We start from the raw sequence: 20,376 nt of genomic DNA on the forward strand, positions 1-20,376 counted from the left end.
AACAAGTATTTGATACACTGCCGATTCTGCAGGTTTTCCTGCTTAAAAATTATGTAGAGGTCTTTAATTTTTATCATAGATACACTTCAACTGTGAGAGACGGAATCTAAAACAAACATCCAGAAAATCACATTGCATGATTTTTAAGTAATTAATTTGCATTTTATTGCATGACATAAGTATTTGATACATCAGAAAAGCAGAACTTAATATTTGGTGCAGAAATCTTTGTTTGCAATTACAGAGATTATATGTTTCCTGTAGGTCTTGACCAGGTTTGCACACACTGCAGCAGGGATTTTGGCCCACTCCTCCATACAGACCTTCTCCAGATCCTTCAGGTTTCGGGGCTGTCGCTGGGCAATACGGACTTTCAGCTCCTCCAAAGATTTTCTATTGGGTTCAGGTCTGGAGACTGGCTAGGCTACTCCAGGACCTTGAGATGCTTCTTACGGAGCCACTCCTTAGTTGCCCTGGCTGTGTGTTTCGGGTCATTGTCATGCTGGAAGACCCAGCCACGACCCATCTTCAATGCTCTTACTGAGGGAAGGAGGTTGTTGGCCAAGATTTCACGATACATGGCCCCATCCATCCTCCCCTCAATACGGTGCAGTCATCCTGTCCCCTTTGCAGAAAAGCATCCCCAAAGAATGATGTTTCCACCTCCATGCTTCACGGTTGGGATGGTGTTCTTGGGGTTGTACTCATCCTTCTTCTTCCTCCAAACACGGCGAGTGGAGTTTAGTCCAAAGAGCTCTATTTTTGTCTCATCAGACCACATGATTTTCTCCAATTCCTCCTCTGGATCATCCAGATGGTCATTGGCAAACTTCAGACGGGCCTGGACATGCGCTGGCTTGAGCAGGGGGACCTTGCGTGCGCTGCAGGATTTTTATCCATGACAGCGTAGTGTGTTACTAATGGTTTTCTTTGAGACTGTGGTCCCAGCTCTCTTCAGGTCATTGACCAGGTCCTGCCGTGTAGTTCTGGGCTGATCCCTCACCTTTCTCATGATCATTGATGCCCCACAAGGTGAGATCTTGCATGGAGCCCCAGACCGAGGGTGATTGACCGTCATCTTGAACTTCTTCCATTTTCTAATAATTGCGCCAACAGTTGTTGCCTTCTCACCAAGCTGCTTGCCTATTGTCCTGTAGCCCATCCCAGCCTTGTGCAGGTCTACAATTTTATCCCTGATGTCCTTACACAGCTCTCTGGTCTTGGCCATTGTGGAGAGGTTGGAGTCTGTTTGATTGAGTGTGTGTGCAGGTGTCTTTTATACAGGTAACGAGTTCAAACAGGTGCAGTTAATACAGGTAATGAGTGGAGAACAGGAGGGCTTCTTAAAGAAAAACTAGCAGGTCTGTGAGAGCCGGAATTCTTACTGGTTGGTAGGTGATCAAATACTTATGTCATGCAATAAAATGCAAATTAATTACTTAAAAATCATACAATGTGATTTTCTGGATTTTTGTTTTAGATTCCGTCTCTCACAGTTGAAGTGTACCTATGATAAAAATTACAGACCTCTACATGCTTTGTAAGTAGGAAAACCTGCAAAATCGGCAGTGTATCAAATACTTGTTCTCCCCACTGTACATCTAGTCTACTTGGTGAGAGTGTTATTTTCACATTGCTCCATATCTACACTACCGGTCAAAAGTCTACTCATTCAAGGGTTTTTCTTTATTTTTACTATTTTCTACATTGTAGAATAAGACATCAAATCTATGAAATAACACATATGGAATCATGTAGTAACCAAAAACGTGTTGAACAAAGAAAAACAGATTTTATATTTGAGATTATTTAAATAGCCACCCTTTGCTTTGATGACAGCTTTGCACACCCTTGGCATTCTCTCAACCAGCTTCATGAGGTAGTCACCTGGAATGCATTTCAATTAACAGGTGTGCCTTCTTAAAAGTTAATTTGTGGAATTTCTTTCCTTAATGCGTTTGAGCCAATCAGTTGTGTTGTGAAAAAGTAGGAGGGGTATACAGAAGATAGCCCTATTTGGTAAAAGACCAAGTCCATATAATGGCAAGAACAGCTCAAATAAGCAAAGAGAAAACGACAGTCCATCATTACTTTAAGACATAAAGGTCAGTCAATATGGAACATTTCAAGAACTTTGAATGTTTCTTCAAGTGCAGTCGCAAAAACCATCAAGCGCTGTGATGAAACTGCCTCTCATGAGGACCACCACAGGAATGGAAGACCCAGAGTTACCTCTGCTGCAGAAGATAAGTTCATTAAAGTTACCAGCCTCAGAAATTGCAGCCCAAATAAATGCTTCACAGAGTTCAAGTAACAGACACATCTCAACATCAACTGTTCGGAGGAGGAGACTGTGTGAATCAGGCCTTCATGGTCGAAATTGCTGCAAAGAAACCACTACTAAAGGACACCAATAAGAAGAAGAGACTTGCTTGGGCCAAGAAACACGAGCAATGGACATTAGACTGGTGGAAATTTGTCCTTTGGTCTGGAGTCCAAATTGGAGATTTTTGGTTCCAACTGCCGTGTCTTTGTAAGACGCGGTGTGGGTGAACGGATGATCTCTGCATGTGTATTTCCCACCGTAAAGCATGGAGCAGAAGGTGTTATGGTGTGGGGGTGCTTTGCTGGTGACACTGTATGTGATTTATTTAGAGTCAGACCTCAGAGTGAAGGAAAAGCAGCCAACAAGTGCTCAGCATATGTGGGTACTACTTCAAGACTGTTGGAAAAGCATTCCAGGTGAAGCTGGTTGAGAGAATGCCAAGAGTGTGCAAAGCTGTCATCAAGGCAAAGGGTGACTATTTGAAGAATCTCAAATATAAAATATACTTTGATTTGTAAAAAATGTTTTGGTTACTACATGATTCCATATCTGTTATTTCATAGTTTTGATGTCTTCACTATTATTCTACAATGTAGAAAATAGTAAAAATAAAGAAAAACCCTTAAATGTCCCCTGTAGCTCAGTTGGTAGAGCATGGCGCTTGCAACGCCAGGGTTGTGGGTTAGTTTCCCACGGGGGGCCAGTATGAAAATGTATGCACTCACTAACTGTAAGTCGCTCTGGATCTGCTAAATGACTAAAATGTAAAAATGAGTAGGTATTCTAAAACCTTTGACCGGTAGTGTATATTTAAGCAAGTCTCCTCTGCTCTTAATTAACTGGTAAGAGCTACAATCAGCAACATTTATTGAGTCAACACAGATTCTCTCATAACATTCTATAATTGCCTCCATGCTCATGACATCATAGAAGAAATACATCATAGTCACTGATGCCTCATTGAGTTTTCCCTGATAGGAATCAAAATCAATACCATATCGGGATAGTCACCCTTGATGATACTGACCATCAATCAGAGAAACAAAATCATCTGTTTTTGCAATTGAGTCAATACGAGTTGTGAATGCTCGCTGTGTCCCAAAAAACTAAAACAGATGTGGATATTGCAATGGGGAGAAGTAAATATTTACCCACCAGTTTTCATTAGGCAGCAATTTCACTATGAAATTAAGCATCTCCATCATAACTCAAGCAAACATTACACTAATGTTGAATTCTTTAGTGAACATTCCCAAAAAAATAAAAAATAAAATAATAATAATAATGTAAAAATAGCAACAATGTGGAAGCAATTTATGCTAATTAGGCTTGTATTTATGGTCCAATAATTGGGCACATTTTAATTGTTGATTATGTTTTTTATCTATCCCTGTGCTCTCTCCTTACTCCCTCTCTGAGAAGATCAAAGGAAGTCCACTTGACTAGATGGCCATGCTGAGTGGTTGGGGTCTACATGGACACAATTAGAACAATGTATGTGTGCCTTTCCCTTAGGAACCTCCACTTAACCCACAGAAAGGGGCTTAGCATTCACTTCTGAGCTATGATTTTCATAACCTTTCCCTCTTGTGTCTTTTCATTAAAACACTGATAGATTATGATACTAGCAATAGAGTCCTTGTGCTACTTTATACAGTCGTTAAGGATAATGTCCGAATAAAGTGCATGACAGCACTGCCATTCAAACTGATAGATTTGGTCAATACAAGCGAAGAACTTTTAAGATATGCTCAGATTATTTTAATACAACAATCTCCTTAAGGATTAAAGTAAAGTATGTCCAGTCTCATCATTTAAGAACTTCATACAGTGATTAACCCCCATTTGAAATTGTGCTATCCGTTTCCCTCCAAAACAAGACCACTAATCACGTTTTTCTTGTATCGTAGTTTACATCAAATGCTCGGGGCATGGCTTGCCTTATACAGTCAGTCCCTTTCTTCTCCCCCCGCTTTTTAATGAGACCGCAAATGGTCCAGTCCAGATTGAGCTGAGGAAACAAGGTGCATTATGTAGGTGGGAGGTAACCCAGCCATTGACACACAATTAGCATGAAGCCCAGACCTTGGAAAAAGCAATGAGGCTGCCGAGAGCTCGCCTGACAGCATGAAAAGATTAAGACTTGAGAAAAGATAGCGGGGGCATGGGAAAGTCCAAAGGGGATACAGAGCGACTGAAGTATACCCAATGAGTGAAGGTGGACAATTAGGCAATGAATGTTATTGTGAAAATTAATGTGCCTGAAACAGCTGCCAAGTAAGTGTCTGTGCATTCCTTCATTCTAAAGAGATGCATTTATTTGGACATGACTTTTGTTTACCAACCTCTATATGTACATGCAAGCCTGTAAAAGAGAAAAAGACTGATGAAGTAGGGTGAAAGCAAAAGTTGTATTGAAGTACAAAATTCCCTCAGGTACATAATTAAGTCAACTTGGGATCCATAGTCCTACTTGGTATTTTACATTATGACCCTCATTCAATGCAGAGTACAATACTACAAGTCCATAAAATACAAGTCCACAAGAAGTACTGAAAAGGTCCTCTGGAAGAGTTGCTGCTCAGAGTTGCTGCCCAGCAGGTCAATGTGTGTAAAATCCCCCTATAGAATGATTTCATAAACATTATAACAGCCATGCTGTACTGAAATACATGGTGATTAAATAGAAGGCAGCTGTTTCTACATTTCTTATTGTAGTTGAGAGAAAAAATCAGCAACTCATAATTCAGAGCTGTCTGGTCTGGGCCTCACAGTCACTGGAAAAAGGGAATATTATAAAGATATGCATTACAATGAAAGACTGTGTATACCTCAACTTAAAACTGGTGTCTTCTTTCCCAGGATTAGTCTGGGAAAAGTAATGGGAAAATGACTAACCGTGATTGTGATAATTAACAATTTTTTAATTCACACAACAATTAATTAAACTGATTTATAGTGCAAAGAGTGATTGCTTGACGTACCTAGGAAACTCTGTGGTACAATTTCGATTGAGTAGTGTCCCCAGTTATGATGTTCTGTGTTCTTTGCCAAGCTAGGTCTTAGCAGCATTGATTATGTCTCAGTTGTCTCTTTCTTTGCTCTATAGAAATTCCCCCAAAAGGGATTTAGCATACGCTCCATTATATGGAGGAATGACTATCAATATGCATTCAATATTTTATGAGGAGGTGGTGACCAGAGTGAGTGAGTAAATATTTAGATAGGCGAACCACCCACAGATGAATACTTGGGAGTGTAAGGACTTGGCCCACATGTTTCTAGGTGTTCTCTTATGTGCTGTGGATTCGGTCTGACTGGGGATTACTTGTTGACCATTGCTTGTTGACAATCTCTTTTTCCATGTATTTGTCTTGAAGCTGAGATCATGGATGATTTGAAGGAGACCTCTCTCTATCTCTGTTATGGGTTGAATGCACTGTCCACTGTAGTTACTGGAGTCATAGCTGATTATATCTCTTTCTAAATCAGTGTCAACCAGAGAAAGAGATTTGACTATCTTTTCAAGTCCAAGAAAAGATGACAGAAAACCCCATGGCAAATACAGTACAGTGTGTTCTTTTTTCCAAGGGGACACTACTTCAACCTTTTGCCAAGCACAGAGAGCTAGGTGGCACTTAAGTCAGCATCCCCCTGAATTAGAAAACAAAACAAAGTGCTGAGGCAGTAATGTCACATCGTAACTCATACCAGATGTGCCATGTTGGTCATCTTCGTGTTTGACGATGAAACAGTGGCACTGAAACGGGATGTTTGGTACCAGTTGATGTTCGCTGCTTAGAACTTAACAGACACTTCTGTTAACGTTTTCAAGAGGGTAGCATATAAGCCTACATAATACTACCCTTTGGACTAGAAAATGTGCCAAGTCATAGAAACAATATATATTATATCCCAAAGATGTGCAGACAGAAAAGTATGCATATTTTTTCCCTTTCCCCACAGTTTAATTAATTGATGCTTTCATGTCAGTTGAAAGGCATCGACTTGGCTGCAGTACGCACAGCATTGAGGAACACTTTCGAAGGCAATGACACAGCTTTGATACAGATGTGAACTTGAACACTCGCTATTAAGATGAAGCAGTAATTTGTAGATAGTCTTTTGCTGTTATTTCACGTGCACATATTTCACGAATGAGCCAGTGATTTGTCTTCCATGTATCCATCGAGGCCGTACGATTCTGTAAGCATACCTGAACACCTACCTCAGAAAGTTAGTCATTGTATGACGTTTCAAATAGTAGATTATCATCTTCAGCTTTAAAGACATGGAAGATGCCACTTCCCGGAATAGGTTTTAGGATTGACCAACAACTCTGACTCTTGTTAGTGGATAAGGCTCATGGTCATCTGACGATGCTTTTAATTAAAAGCCACATAATTTAAGCTGTTATTGTTTAATCATGCGGAGTCTTAGGAATAATCAATCTTTATAAACAAACTCTGGGCAGATTTTGAAGGAACAGAATGATTTAAGAAAGGCAATTTCACCACACCACATCCTCTTATAAACATGGGGGAGAAGTCAAAGTAAACAGAAAAAATATCAAAATAATTTTAATTTGACTTTTATTCTATGACACTTGTGGATTTTAAAATAGTTTAGCTCAGCAATAAGCCACATGGGAAATTGCCTCTAGCTCATTTCGCACCTTCATTCAAGATAATGAGGCTTTGGCACGGGGAGATACAGAACATTAGGAACGTCTTGTTGGCATCTCCGTCATTATCACTCGCTTGGAAAACAACTCGTTCAAATTTCATCTTGACACGTTGATAACTTCATGTGGCGAATGTTGATAACATAGTCACACTGCACTGCTAGACTAATAACAATGTTATTCATGTGAAGTTATGCTAGACTATGAATGATTGTCCATTTGACTCTATTGAAATAACATTAACTGTATTTACTCAGCGTTATACGTTATGTTATGTTCCTCAGAAATATACAGTATACACTGTAGCAATTACATTTAATATCCAACTAATGTAAGTTATTACAATAAGACAATGCTGCAACCCAATTTTTGCAACTTTACAACAACAAATCCTTCTCGGGCAAATATATCTACCCACTTCTCCTGTTTTATATAGTAGGACAATGCTCCCTTTATGCAGCAGCCCTGTCTCCAGAGGTGGACTGGGACCAGAAATCGGCCCTGGCATTTCTAACACCATTTTTTTCCTTCAGGCCCCCACAGCGGCCCATTTTGTCCCCTTGAGGCCCTCATTATTAGCCAGATAATTATAATTTTGCACACAAAAAAACTAGTTATACTAGGCAATAAAAACAAAATCCAGCCCATCTGGCATCTGCCCGAAATGCCAGATGACCAGTCCACCTCTGTCTGTTTCCCTCTCACCTATGGGGGTATGTCTCCCTTTCTAATTCACATTTAATTGAAGTGGAGTGCATGCTATGCAAACTTTGACTCCTCTCTCGGTTTCATTTTGATACCCTGCCATGCCAATCTCACACAGTAAAGCGAGAGAGCTGCTGTGAGGTTTATTTGAATTCATCTTCTCTTGTATTTACACGAGGTCCTTTTTCACTTACTATCATTATCCTTATGAGTGTTATTATTTCAGCATCGGCATGGTACAGCATTCCCAAGCAGTCTACGTCAACATTGGTCTCGGCAGGACAGAACCTCTCCAGGAGCCCACTGTAATTCTACCAGATTTGGGTTGTCACTCTTCGCTTGGTTCATGGCTACCCGCTCTCTCTTTCTCTCTTCGTGGCCCCTCTCTCTCGATGACGGAGAACATAAGCATGTTGCATACCGGATCACCAGGCTACGAAAAATAGTTCTGCTCAATAAGCCAGATGTAAATAATTGTTGAAAGCAATAGAGGGCCCTGCGTCGCCGAGTCCGCTGGATGTTGTGCTTGGCTCCCAGCACTGTGGCTCAGTTTCATTTAGGTCCTCAATGGCCTTTTAACATGTTTTGTTCAATTCAGCACAAGCTTTATTTAAACTCTGCTCACAACAGGCTTAGAGTCCTTAGAGTATAAAATACCTGACCACCCACATTATGAAGCTGCTATCTGAGCTCAAAGGTGTCTATTTTAAGTTTGGGGTATTTTTAGACCACCCCTCCCCCCCGGGGACTGCAGTGAGATTGCTTACCACAAGACAAGCTCACTTTGTATTGAAAGAGACCTTTAAATAAATACTTTTTTATTCTGTTATTGGCTTTTTACATGTACAAAGCATAAAGTATGTTATAGTTTTATCAAAAGTGGAAAATACTGATTTTACATACAGTGGCTTGCGAAAGTATTCACTCCCCTTGGCATTTTTCCTATTTTGTTGCCTTATAACCTGGAATTAAAATTGATTTTTTGGGGGGTTTGTATCATTTGATTTACACAACATGCCTACCACTTTGAAGATGCAAAATATTTTTATGTGTGAAACAAACAAGAAATAAGACAGAAAAACAGAAAACTTGAGCGTGCATAACTACTAAAAGTCAATACTTTGTAGAGCCACCTTTTGCAGCAATTACAGCTGCAAGTCTCTTGGGCTATTTCTTGGCACATCTAGCCACTGGGATTTTGCCCATTCTTCAAGGCAAAACTGCTCCAGCTCCTTCAAGTTGGATGGGTTCCGCTGGTGTACAGCAATCTTTAAGTCATATCACAGATTCTCAATTGGATTGAGGTCTGGGCTTTGACTAGGCCATTCCAAGACATTTAAATGTTTCCCCTTAAACCACTCGAGTGTTGCTTTAGCATTATGCTTAGGGTCATTATCTGCTGGAAGGTGAACCTCCGTCCCAGTCTCAAATCTCTGGAAGACTGAAACAGGTTTCCCTCAAGAATTTCCCTGTATTTAGCGCCATCCATCATTCGTTCAATTCTGACCAGTTTCCCAGTCTCTGCCGATGAAAAATATCCCTACAGCATGATGCTGCCACCACCATGCTTCACTGTGGGGATGGTGTTCTCAGGGTGATGAGAGGTGTTGGGTTTGCGCCAGACATAGCGTTTTCCTTGATGGCCAAAAAGCTCAATTTTAGTCTCATCTGACCAGAGTACCTTCTTCCATATGTTTGGGGAGTCTCCCACATGCCTTTTGGCGAACACCAAACGTGATTGCTTATTTTCTTCTTTAAGCAATGGCTTTTTTCTGGCCACTCTTCCGTAAAGTCCAGCTCTGTGGAGTGTACGGCTTAAAGTGGTCCTATGGACAGATACTCCAATCTCCGCTGTAGAGCTTTGCAGCTCCTTCAGGGTTATCTTTGGTCTCTTTGTTGCCTCTCTGATGAATGCCCTCCTTGCCTGGTCTGTGAGTTTTGGTGGGCGGCCCTCTCTTGGCAGGTTTGTTGTGGTGCCATATTCTTTCAATTTTTTAATAATGGATTTAATGGCGCTCCGTGGGATGTTTAAAGTTTCTGATATTTTTTTATAATCCAACCTTGATCTGTACTTCTCCACAACTTTGTCCCTTACCTGTTTGGAGAGCTCCTTGGTCTTCATGGTTCCCACTTGCTTGGTGGTGCCCCTTGCTTAGTGGTGTTGCAGACTCTGGGGCCTTTCAGAACAGGTGTATATATACTGAGATCATGTGACAGATCATGTGACACTTAGATTGCACACAGGTGGACTTTATTTAACTAATTATGTGACTTCTGAAGGTAATTGGTTGCACCAGATCATATTTAGGGGCTTCATAGCAAAGGGGGTGAATACATATGCACGCACAACTTTTATTTTTTTAGAATTTCTTGAAACAAGTTTGTGTATGACCATTACATGAAATAAAAATAAAAACCCATTTAAATTACAGGTTGTAATGCAACAAACTAGGAAAAACGCCAAGGGGGATGAATACTTTTGCAAGGCACTGTATGTAACAAATGTAAAAAATAAGTCTTCAATCTTACTTTCCCTGAAAGTAAGAACACACTTCAGCATGTGAAAATATCCATAAAAACACATCTTAAGTAATTTAAGTTAATAAACAGTACAAAAAGTAGAAACCATACATTTAAAAAGAATGGACAAAAACACTGACAACGATGACATCCATGATTTCCCATGGATACAAAAAAATGTACACAAGTTCATAGTCTTAGTAGGGCGGGGTTCACGTCAAGATGGGATGGATCAGCTATCATTGGCCGAACCTTTTGGCTGGTCAAATAACACTCAGGCTTGGGGGATTGTGACACAGACTATTCACTCCAGAACCTTCCCTTCCCACCCCCGCCAACAGAACCAATAGTGTCCTCAGCATTCTTAAATCCTCAAATGTCTGTAAGGCAGGGACTCTTGGAGGGCTTAGCCAGTCATCTGAGAGAACACATACAGCCAGAGAGCGGTTACCATGCTTGGGTCATAACATTGGCAGGCCTCGATTACTGTGCGAGCAAAGTTGTGTGCTCATTTTCACACCGAGGGCTATATTTTCATGCCTAAAGGTGCAGTGGGATCAAACACACATGCTTCCTTTTAAAAATTAGCAATAGGACAAAAAAGACACAGGCTGGGGGTTTCTATAGCTATGGCCTTTGGAATTTCTCCTGCAAGTGTTTCAATGCTATCGCTCATCTTATCTTTCACTTGTGAATGTGACAGAAGTTTTGCAAAGGAGAGGCAATATTGGTAATACAGACCAGCCACATTTGATTAAGATCAAATTTAGCTTTGCAGTCATCAAATTGAATTCAGACACAGGCTTTTTGTTCCAACCATTCAGTGTTAATGTATAACGCCTAATGAGACCGCAGAGATTAATGATTGTACAGTTAGAGGTCTGTAAAGGACTGGTATACTCTTCCAACTACATTAGAAGTAATATTACAGGTGTCCTTTTCTGCCGTAATGCATTAAAGGCGTCTTATTTGCACAAAGAAATGAATGGAGACTGCTAGCCCAATGTTCTCCGCTTCTTATCTACATCGTCTTAGTTTCTCTTTTAGAGAACATACCATATTGTACAGGATTGTAATAAATAGTCTCATACATATTGCTCAGCCTCCCCTTCGTTCAGAATGGTCACTGACCCGTTCCCACTGTTCATCTCAATGTTCATTTCAATGTTCATCTCTTTTGTGGCTGCGTTCTCCGGCAGCAGGGCCAGGTCCTTGAACACATCCACGTAATGGCCGAAGCCTGGGCCCCAGTTTAACAGGTTGTCCCAGTTGAAGCCCCCGGCTTGCTGACCCAGTTTTTGGGGCAAAGTGTAGTGGTCTGTCATTGGCGCCTGTGCAGCGGGCCCGCCCTCGGTCCGCCGGCTGGAGTAGCGCCTCTGCTTGAGCCGCCCACCGTAGTCCTCATCGTCGGCGTCGGACTCGTTGACCTGCGACAGCTTGGGCACCCTGGAGCTGTAGGCCACAGGCTTCTCCCGGTCGTACTCCATCTCTGAGCAGGTGAAGGAGTCGTGTGAGTCGCTCTCAGACGATGACTCCGGGGCAGGGATGCCATCGGCTGGGTTGCGCATCCGTGACAGGGGCCTCCGGCAGTCCTCTTCAGACGAGGAGCGGCCGTGGTCGGCGCTGCAGATGCTGGGGTTGCGGGGCCGCGGCGTGTTGAGCCGCTCCACCTCCTCGATGGACAGCCCCACGGGGGGCCCCGTCTCCAGGGGGATCTGCTCGATGGGCTGCTTGAGCCGGCTGCCGGGCCTGGAGCCGTGGCCCGCCATAGTCTGGGGGCTCTTGCTGCGTCGGCCCAGCCGGGTGGCGTAGTTGAACATGGCTCCCGGCTGGCCCATCTCGTTGTGGTGCAGGTCCAGGGGGCTGCCATCCCTGCGGGCCAGGTTAAGGTCTCTGGTGGGGGTGTTGCGGTAGAAGGACGAGGGCTTGGTGAAGGGGGCTGGGCTGTGCCTGGAGAGGGGGTTGGGCGTGGGGCATGCTGAGTGGCTGAGAGGGGTGGACCTCAGGGCCTGGCTGTACTGGGGCTGGTAGGTGTAGCTGGTGGCCCCCAAGGGCAGGGGAGACTGTCTGGCGAAGCCCAGAGGGCTGTGTCTCTGGATGGAGAACTTGGGCGTGTGGCTGCGGAACTGCTTGTAATGCTGGATGATGTCGGCATCGGACGGGGCGATGCTGCTGGCGTTGTCTATGTCATAGTGCTCCATGTCTGCCTCAGGCATCTGGCAGGGGGCACAGGGGGCGCTGGGGATGGTCTCATTGTTGTGAGGGATGTCCGTCTCGTCATATATCAGGTAGGGGTTTTCCCTCTCGATGATGTCAGGCTTGGGGTTCCCCTCAGGCTGCTTCCTCACCGTCATGTCATCACCGTACGGCGGGATGTTATCTGGGTCGTCAAACGCCACGTTCTCACTCCCTTTCTTTTTCTTCTTCTTCTTCTCCTTGGGCTGCTTCTCCTCCTTTGGCACTTTGGTCTTGTTGCGGCTCTTGCAGTGGTTGCAGAGGATCAGACTGAGCACCACCAGGGCCAGGGCTGTGGCACAGCTGCCCACAATGGCCGGTACCGCCCAGATGGGCAAGGTCAGCTCCTTGGCCGTGGGGCTCGGGCTGCAGATGAAGCCACCGTTGTTGGCCATCTTGCAGAGGGTGCCCTGAGGGCATTGAACCCCCAGGCACGCCACCAGGGTCTCACAGGTCTGGCCAGTGTAGAACTCAGAGCAGACGCAGGTGTAACTAGAGCGGGGGCCAGGGACGCAGTTCCCTCGGTTCTGGCAGGGGCTGGAGGCACATTCACCGGGTGGGAGGCACTGGTAGGTGTACCACTGGTTGACGCACATCAGGCCGTCCCTGCAAGGGCTGCTCTCACACAGGTTGGGCCCTCTGCAGCCGATCTTAACGGCTGAGCTGGTCTTGGAGATGGTGACGGCGCTGTGATCTCCGCTGAATGGTAGATTCTCCCCATTGTACTTCACATAGGCCAGGCAGCCGTCGAAGCCTGCAGGAAGAATAGGACGAGGAAGAGGTGTTCAGATAACAGGAAGTAGTCCGGGACGGTTATTAAGACAACACAGTGGCCTGGAAGATCATAGATTCCGAATGACACAAGTTTGATCGCTTTTCAGAACGTGCTATAAGGCTGGGATCGGGGATCGCCTCCTTGTAAATAACAGGAACTGAAAGCTATAATCAGAGCTGTTGAATTTTGTCTGCAATTTGTTCAGCATCAGCCAAAATATCAATGAAATTTCCTCATGGAAAAAACCTTGACAAATCACATTCTCAAATGGGTAAATCAATTGTTGGAAATTCTGAGAGAAGCCAATATGATTATTGACTAAAACGTGGGAAGTCGATTCCAGACAATCTATCTTCAGACCTCATATCACTTCAAGACATCCATGTGGAAGAAATGTTTTGGTGACTAATTCAAACCTTCGCTTTCATATTGCCTCACAATGTTCCCTCACAGATGTAAACATATTGAATTTATCCCAATATAAATGAAAACAATTTTGTCCTATTCATTATATCCTTACTAGTTGAATGCACACCAGAACACAACTGCTTCGATACGCATATTGAGCGAGGGTCAGGTCCTATTTGGTGCAGGCGTGGCCCCAAGAAACCGGGACCAGATTATCATTGTGCTAGGCAAGGCAGCCTGCCATAGAGCTGCGTGTTCAGAGAGTGTTTATTTTGAAATATATCCTGGACCTTGCTGTGTGAAAGATGCCAACAAATCATTCAAATTGCTAATTTCTTACCATATTAGTCCAGTCCATAGTATTAAGTCATTTTCTTGCCCCTAAAAGTCAGAAATGTACAGTGGTGTATCCCTCCCTCTGGAAGCCCTCTCGTTCACCCTATCCAAACTATTTTCAAGTCAAAGTTGAGGACATTTGATACGTGATTTAGGTCTAACCAAAGCCGAGATTCCAGGGCAATAAGATGAAAACATTAAAGCATTAAAGGTGGGGCTCTCCCACCTAATCAAACTACTTTCACATTAGTTATTGTCTAGAAATGATCCGTAAAAGAGAGCAACATTAACTCTCTTCTACTGTAAATATCTCACAGGCAAATATGTGTCCAATGTCAAAAACCCAATTTACAGCAGACATCAGGACTGGAACACCACCTAATATGGCCAACAGAATACCTTTTATTCAGTGAAAAAGGTCTCTACCATTCACATACTACACTGAGTGTACAAAACATTAGGAACACCTGCTCTTTCCATGACAGACTGACCAGGTGAAACCAGGTGAAAGCTATGATCCCTTATTGATGTCACTTGTTAAATCCACTTCAATCAGTGTAGATGAAGGGGATGAGACAGGTTAAAGAAGGATTTTTAAGCCGTGAGACAATTGAGACATGGATTGTGTATGTGTGCCATTCAGAAGGTGAATGAGCAAGACAAAAGATTGAAGTGCCTTTTAACAGGGTATGGTAGTAGGTGCCAGGCGCACCAGTTTGAGTGTGACAAGAACTGCAACGCTGCTGGGTTTTTCACACTCAACAGTTTCCCCTGTGTATCAAGAATGGTCCACCACCCAAGACATCCAGCCAACTTGACATAACTGTGGGAAGCATTGGAGTCAACATGGGCCAGCATCCCTGTGGAACACTTTTTGACACCTTGTACAGTCCATGCCCCGATGAATTGAGACTGTTCTGAGGGCAAAAGCGGGGGTGCAATTCAATGTTAGGAAGGTGTTCCTAATGTTTTGTACACTCAGTGTATATGAGAATAACAGCAACTTCACACATCACCAACTCACCTAATGCAATTTTCTGCTGGGTGGGCCCAGAGGGAACACCACCGAGGGACATGGTCAGGACGTCAAGACCCCCAAAGTCCTGGGTGGGGTGCTGGATGAATTTGAGGAGGGCTCCGTCCACGTGAAGGGAGGTGGCTGAGCCATTTTTGAAGATCTGCAGGACGTGCCACTGGCCGTCTGATAGGACCATCTCCCCCAGGGTCCTCTCCACCTTGCCCCCCACGCCCGCATCAGAGATGTATTGGACATTGCCGTTTTTCAGCTGGGGGAAGAGACAGAGACTAAGTTAGATGGATGGATAGATAGACGTGGACAGACAGACGGATGGACACAGACGGACGGACACAGACTGACACAGACAGACGGACACAGACAGACGGGCACAGACAGAAGGACACAGACAGGCAGACAGACAGACAGATACTGTATTGTACATGTTTGTTGAGAAGGAGAGCTTGGAGAAATGGATCAGCATGACGATATGATTACTGTATATGCTCAGGCTCTGATAATTCTCAACTCAAGGATGTTGTTGATGTTTCATTTCAGTTGGAGTTCTTGTTTTGGAATACTAATAATCTATTTATGTACAGTATTGTTAATGTACCAGGTAGGACAGTTGATTGAAAACACATTTTCCTTTACAACAACAACTGTTGCAGTTAGGTGTGCAAAGGGAGGGTGTAATACTGGAAACTTTAGAAGGTTACCAGTAAACTACCAGAATTCTTGTATTTTTAAAGAATGTTATGTAATCTATCATTAGACATCTAGTGGCCCTTTTGGTTACTTCAGATTATGACAGGTGTCCGTAATAATCTCTGGCCCTCTGTGTGGCTTTATCACGTAAAATATATTCAATAATTAAATAATACAAAATAGAATGACAAAGCTGTAAAACATTATCCTAAATATAAACCATCAATTTAGTGAATACCATTGGTATATACATTTAAATTATTTTGTTTATTTTGTTTAACATTTTTGTCATTTAGCAGACGCTCTTATCCAGAGCGACTTACAGTTAGTGAGTTTTTGTTGTTGTTTTTTTCATACTGGCCCCCCGTGGGAAATGAACCCACAACCCTGGCGTTGTAAACGCCATGCTCTACCAACTGAGCTACACGGGACCAGTATATGAGGGTTTTAGCATGAAACGTCCGTTATAAAAATAGTTTTACAAACTTTTATTTATTTTACTATGTCAATTTCTATTTGTTGGCAATGTTTTGGCGTCAAACTGGTGGTAGATGTGAAAAAAGTCAACAGTTGGAAGAGTTGCAGAAATGGATGCCATTGTTCATTAGATGCTTTTTCATTAAATAGGCTATTGTCTCTTGAACCATATGGTCTACCTACTAGAAAATCAAGGACAATATGGACACAGATATAATAAATGAACACTATATATATATTGTGACGTCACGAGAGGCTACACAGCTTTCAGCGGGATTGCTCAAGTAGTGCAAGGAGACAAGGTTCAAACAAAACAAGGATTTTATTATAGGTCTTGGGAAATTAACGAAAATATAACAAAATTCTGTTCTCTTGTGGCTCTTTAAGGGTTAACAGTTCAGGGATGTCTCTTCCACATCCAAAATCATAATTCTCACTCGCTCAGATAACTTTTCCCCAGCCTTACTGTAGTCCACGTTGCAGCTAGTGGCCAACCCAGCAAAAAGTCCTTCCAAATGTCTCTCACGTATTTCCACAGGTGCATATATCCAAAGGTGAGTATTTCCCAAAGGTAAGTATCTCCAAATCCTTATATTCCTCATGGAAGTGGACGTGCAGCACTCTTGTCCTCCAGAGAGCCCAGGTTGGAGACTGTGTCTCTTCCCTTCCCAAACCTTCAGCTCATCAGCTCCTCATTTGTTTCAGCTGCGTGGGAAGATTGGCCATAGAGGGGTGGAGTTCCCGACCATACCAGCAGATGGAGCCATAGCTGTCTGGGTTTGCAGCCACCTCAGGGGGATGTAACGTCCCTCCAGGACACAGCCTCTCGTGACATCACACATCCCCCTCCTCGGGACCGACGTCCTCGTCGGGTAAAGGCAGCGAAGAAGGCATCACGCCGGGAGAGGGCGTCCGCATTGCCGTGGTGCTTGCCAGACTGCTCTCTCTTCAACTCCTCCAACTCTAGGACCAGGGACTCAGCCTCCTGTTGTCTCTCCTTGAGTTTCTTACTGAACGCATCAGCCTTGGTTTTAGCAGAGTTTAGCTTCTGTTGAGCAGCTTTCAGTTCCTTTCTCTCTCTGCCTCCGCATTCTTCATCTTGTTCTCCAACACCTTGTACTTCTCCTCTGCCTTCTTCTGGACCTCCTTACTACTGCGCAGGGTCTCCTCACACTCCTCGATGGTCCTGCGCAGCCTCTCCAGCTCCTCCTGTTGCTTAGGGAAGGAGCTCTGTTGGAGTTTAGCCTGGAGGATATCTAACTCTTCTGTCTTCATGTCTAACTGTTGCTTTAACAAACGATACCTCTCAGCGGTCCCCTTCAGACCAGACAGTTCTTTGTCCAGATTCTGTAGCTCCGTCTCTGTGTCGGTCTGGCCACCTGCCATCCCTATCAGAGCCCGGGCGGGAGTGAGTAACTCGGAGGATTGCACCGGAGCCTTCCCAGGATGAGTCTTGCCTCTCCGTTTCCGAGGTACTCGGGTTTCCTCTCCTGAGACTCTCTCCAGAGTGGGTAAAAGGCTGGGCAGTCTCGTCCAATTAGGACAGGGACGGGGAGGGAATCAACCACCCCGCCGTCGTGTGTATGGTTCCCCGTGTGCTGGTCATTGTAAGTTCAGTAATGGGGTATTCTCTGGTGTCCCCATGGACACAGGAAACTGGGAGGACTTTCCCGGGGTCAGACACGTTGGGCCCACCAAATCCTTACGCACCAGGGTGGCCCGGCTACCAGAATCCAGTAAGGCCTCCACATCATGGTGATTCACAGTTACCGGGCAGGTGGGGGGTCGATCTGGGCCGCCATCTACGACTCCCAAGAGCGAGGCAAAACGGTGTGTGGGTGCTGAGCTGGAGGACTCCGCAGTGGGCATAGGTTCATCGGCTGGTTTCCCACACTGCCAGGAGATATGTCCCATCTCCCCACACCGGTAACACTGTCGAGTTTCCCCCTCCTGGTGTACTCTTCTTGGACCCGCCTGGTTTCTGGCTCCCCTGGAGCCGGGATAAGTCCTGACGTGGCTGGGTTCGAGACCTTGGGGTCCTTTGGACGGGTTCTTCCCATTTGTGGTGGGGCCGCCCTCCTGGGGTCTTTTTCGGGAAGCATTCAGCATCTCCGCTGTGGCCTGGTACTTTTCCACAGCTTCCACGGTCAGATCAGCCGTGGTCAAGGCCTGTTGACTGATGAACCGTTTTGCCTCATAAGGCAGGGGCGCGTAGGTAACGATCCACCACAACGGCCTCCACCACCGCCGCTGCTGTATTCCTCTGCGGATCCAGCCATTTCCTTGCGATTCGGACAAGTTCATGCATCTGCGCCCGAGGAGGTTGGTCTGGTTGGAAGGTCCAACTGTGAAAGCGCTGGGCCATACCAAACTTTGTGAGTCCATATCTGCTGAGGATCTCAGACTTCAGGGCATCATAGTCAGTAACCTGGTCAGGGCCCAGGTCCCGGACAGCATTCAGCGATTCCCCGGTTAGAAAGGGGGCTAACAGACCAACCCACTGTTGCTTGGGCCAGGCTTCCCCTAGTGGCCGTGGCCTCAAATGCATGCAGGTATGCCTCAATGTCATCGGTAGCTCCCATCTTAGATATAAAGTCACTTGCCTTTATTGGGCGGGTATTTTGGACCACCCTCTGTCTCTGCAACTGCAATTCCTCTGCCTTCAGAAGGTTGGCTTTCTTTTGCTCCTCCAAGAGAGCCACGTTTGCTTGCATCTGGGCTTGCTGGCCAGCAACAAGGGCTTTCAATATGTCCTCCATTTCAGTCGGGGGGAGCCTACGGCCAACTTGGAAAACTGGGTGATCAAACCTTCGGTATCCTCCTCTGACATGCACTATTAACGCTTGAGCATGCCCGTATTCTCCACCATCTGTGACGTCACGAGAGGCTACACAGCTTTCAGCGGGATTGCTCAAGTAGTGCAAGGAGACAAGGTTCAAACAAAACAAGGATTTTATTATAGGTCTTGGGAAATTAACGAAAATATAACAAAATTCTGTTCTCTTGTGGCTCTTTAAGGGTTAACAGTTCAGGGATGTCTCTTCCACATCCAAAATCATAATTCTCACTCGCTCAGATAACTTTTCCCCAGCCTTACTGTAGTCCACGTTGCAGCTAGTGGCCAACCCAGCAAAAGTCCTTCCAAATGTCTCTCACGTATTTCCCACAGGTGCATATATCCAAAGGTGAGTATTTCCCAAAGGTAAGTATCTCCAAATCCTTATATTCCTCATGGAAGTGGACGTGCAGCACTCTTGTCCTCCAGAGAGCCCAGGTTGGAGACTGTGTCTCTTCCCTTCCCAAACCTTCAGCTCATCAGCTCCTCATTTGTTTCAGCTGCGTGGGAAGATTGGCCATAGAGGGGTGGAGTTCCCGACCATACCAGCAGATGGAGCCATAGCTGTCTGGGTTTGCAGCCACCTCAGGGGGATGTAACGTCCCTCCAGGACACAGCCTCTCGTGACATCACAATATACATATATTTTTTTAGTTATTCAAAATTACGATAGATTGCCATTGATTTGCTGTTAATTACCAAAATTACTGAAGATTCCAGTAACTTTGGTAAATTACCAGTAGCTTTGCAAATCAAATCAAATCAAATTTTATTGGTCACATGCGCCGAATACAACAGGTGCAGACATTACAGTGAAATGCTTACTTACAGCCCTTAACCAACAGTGCATTTATTTTAAACAAAAAAAGTAAAAATAAAACAACAAAAAAAGTGTTGAGAGAAAAAAGAGCAGAAGTAAAATAAAGTGACAGTAGGGAGGCTATATATACAGGGTACCGTTGCAGAGTCAATGTGCGGGGGCACCGGCTAGTTGAGGTAGTTGAGGTAATATGTACATGTGGGTAGAGTTAAAGTGACTATGCATAAATAATTAACAGAGTAGCAGCAGCGTAAAAAGGATGGGGTGGAGGGGCAGTGCAAATAGTCCGGGTAGCCATGATTAGCTGTTCAGGAGTCTTATGGCTTGGGGGTAGAAGCTGTTGAGAAGTCTTTTGGACCTAGACTTGGCACTCCGGTACCGCTTGCCGTGCGGTAGCAGAGAGAACAGTCTATGACTAGGGTGGCTGGAGTCTTTGACAATTTTGAGGGCCTTCCTCTGACACCGCCTGGTATAGAGGTCCTGGATGGCAGGAAGCTTGGCCCCAGTGATGTACTGGGCCGTACGCACTAC

General features: G+C 44.5%; 1 protein-coding gene across 1 annotated transcript in view; it reads right to left on the reverse strand.

Moving 5' to 3' along the window:
* Nucleotides 1-10,156: 10,156 nt before the first annotated feature.
* The window catches only part of LOC121541796 (protocadherin Fat 4-like), a 96,853-nt gene continuing 86,633 nt past the window's right edge, over nt 10,157-20,376 (reverse strand). The window contains exons 16-17 of the mRNA XM_041851102.2: nt 15,014-15,275; nt 10,157-13,224 (exon numbers count right to left, since the gene is read on the reverse strand). Of these exons, the coding sequence (XP_041707036.2) occupies nt 11,321-13,224; nt 15,014-15,275 (2,166 nt within the window). The 3' untranslated portion in view covers nt 10,157-11,320. The remainder of the gene's footprint in view (nt 13,225-15,013; nt 15,276-20,376) is intronic.

The sequence above is a fragment of the Coregonus clupeaformis genome, chromosome 3 (genome assembly GCF_020615455.1).
Source record: "Coregonus clupeaformis isolate EN_2021a chromosome 3, ASM2061545v1, whole genome shotgun sequence".
In the NCBI taxonomy this organism is placed as follows: domain Eukaryota; kingdom Metazoa; phylum Chordata; class Actinopteri; order Salmoniformes; family Salmonidae; genus Coregonus; species Coregonus clupeaformis.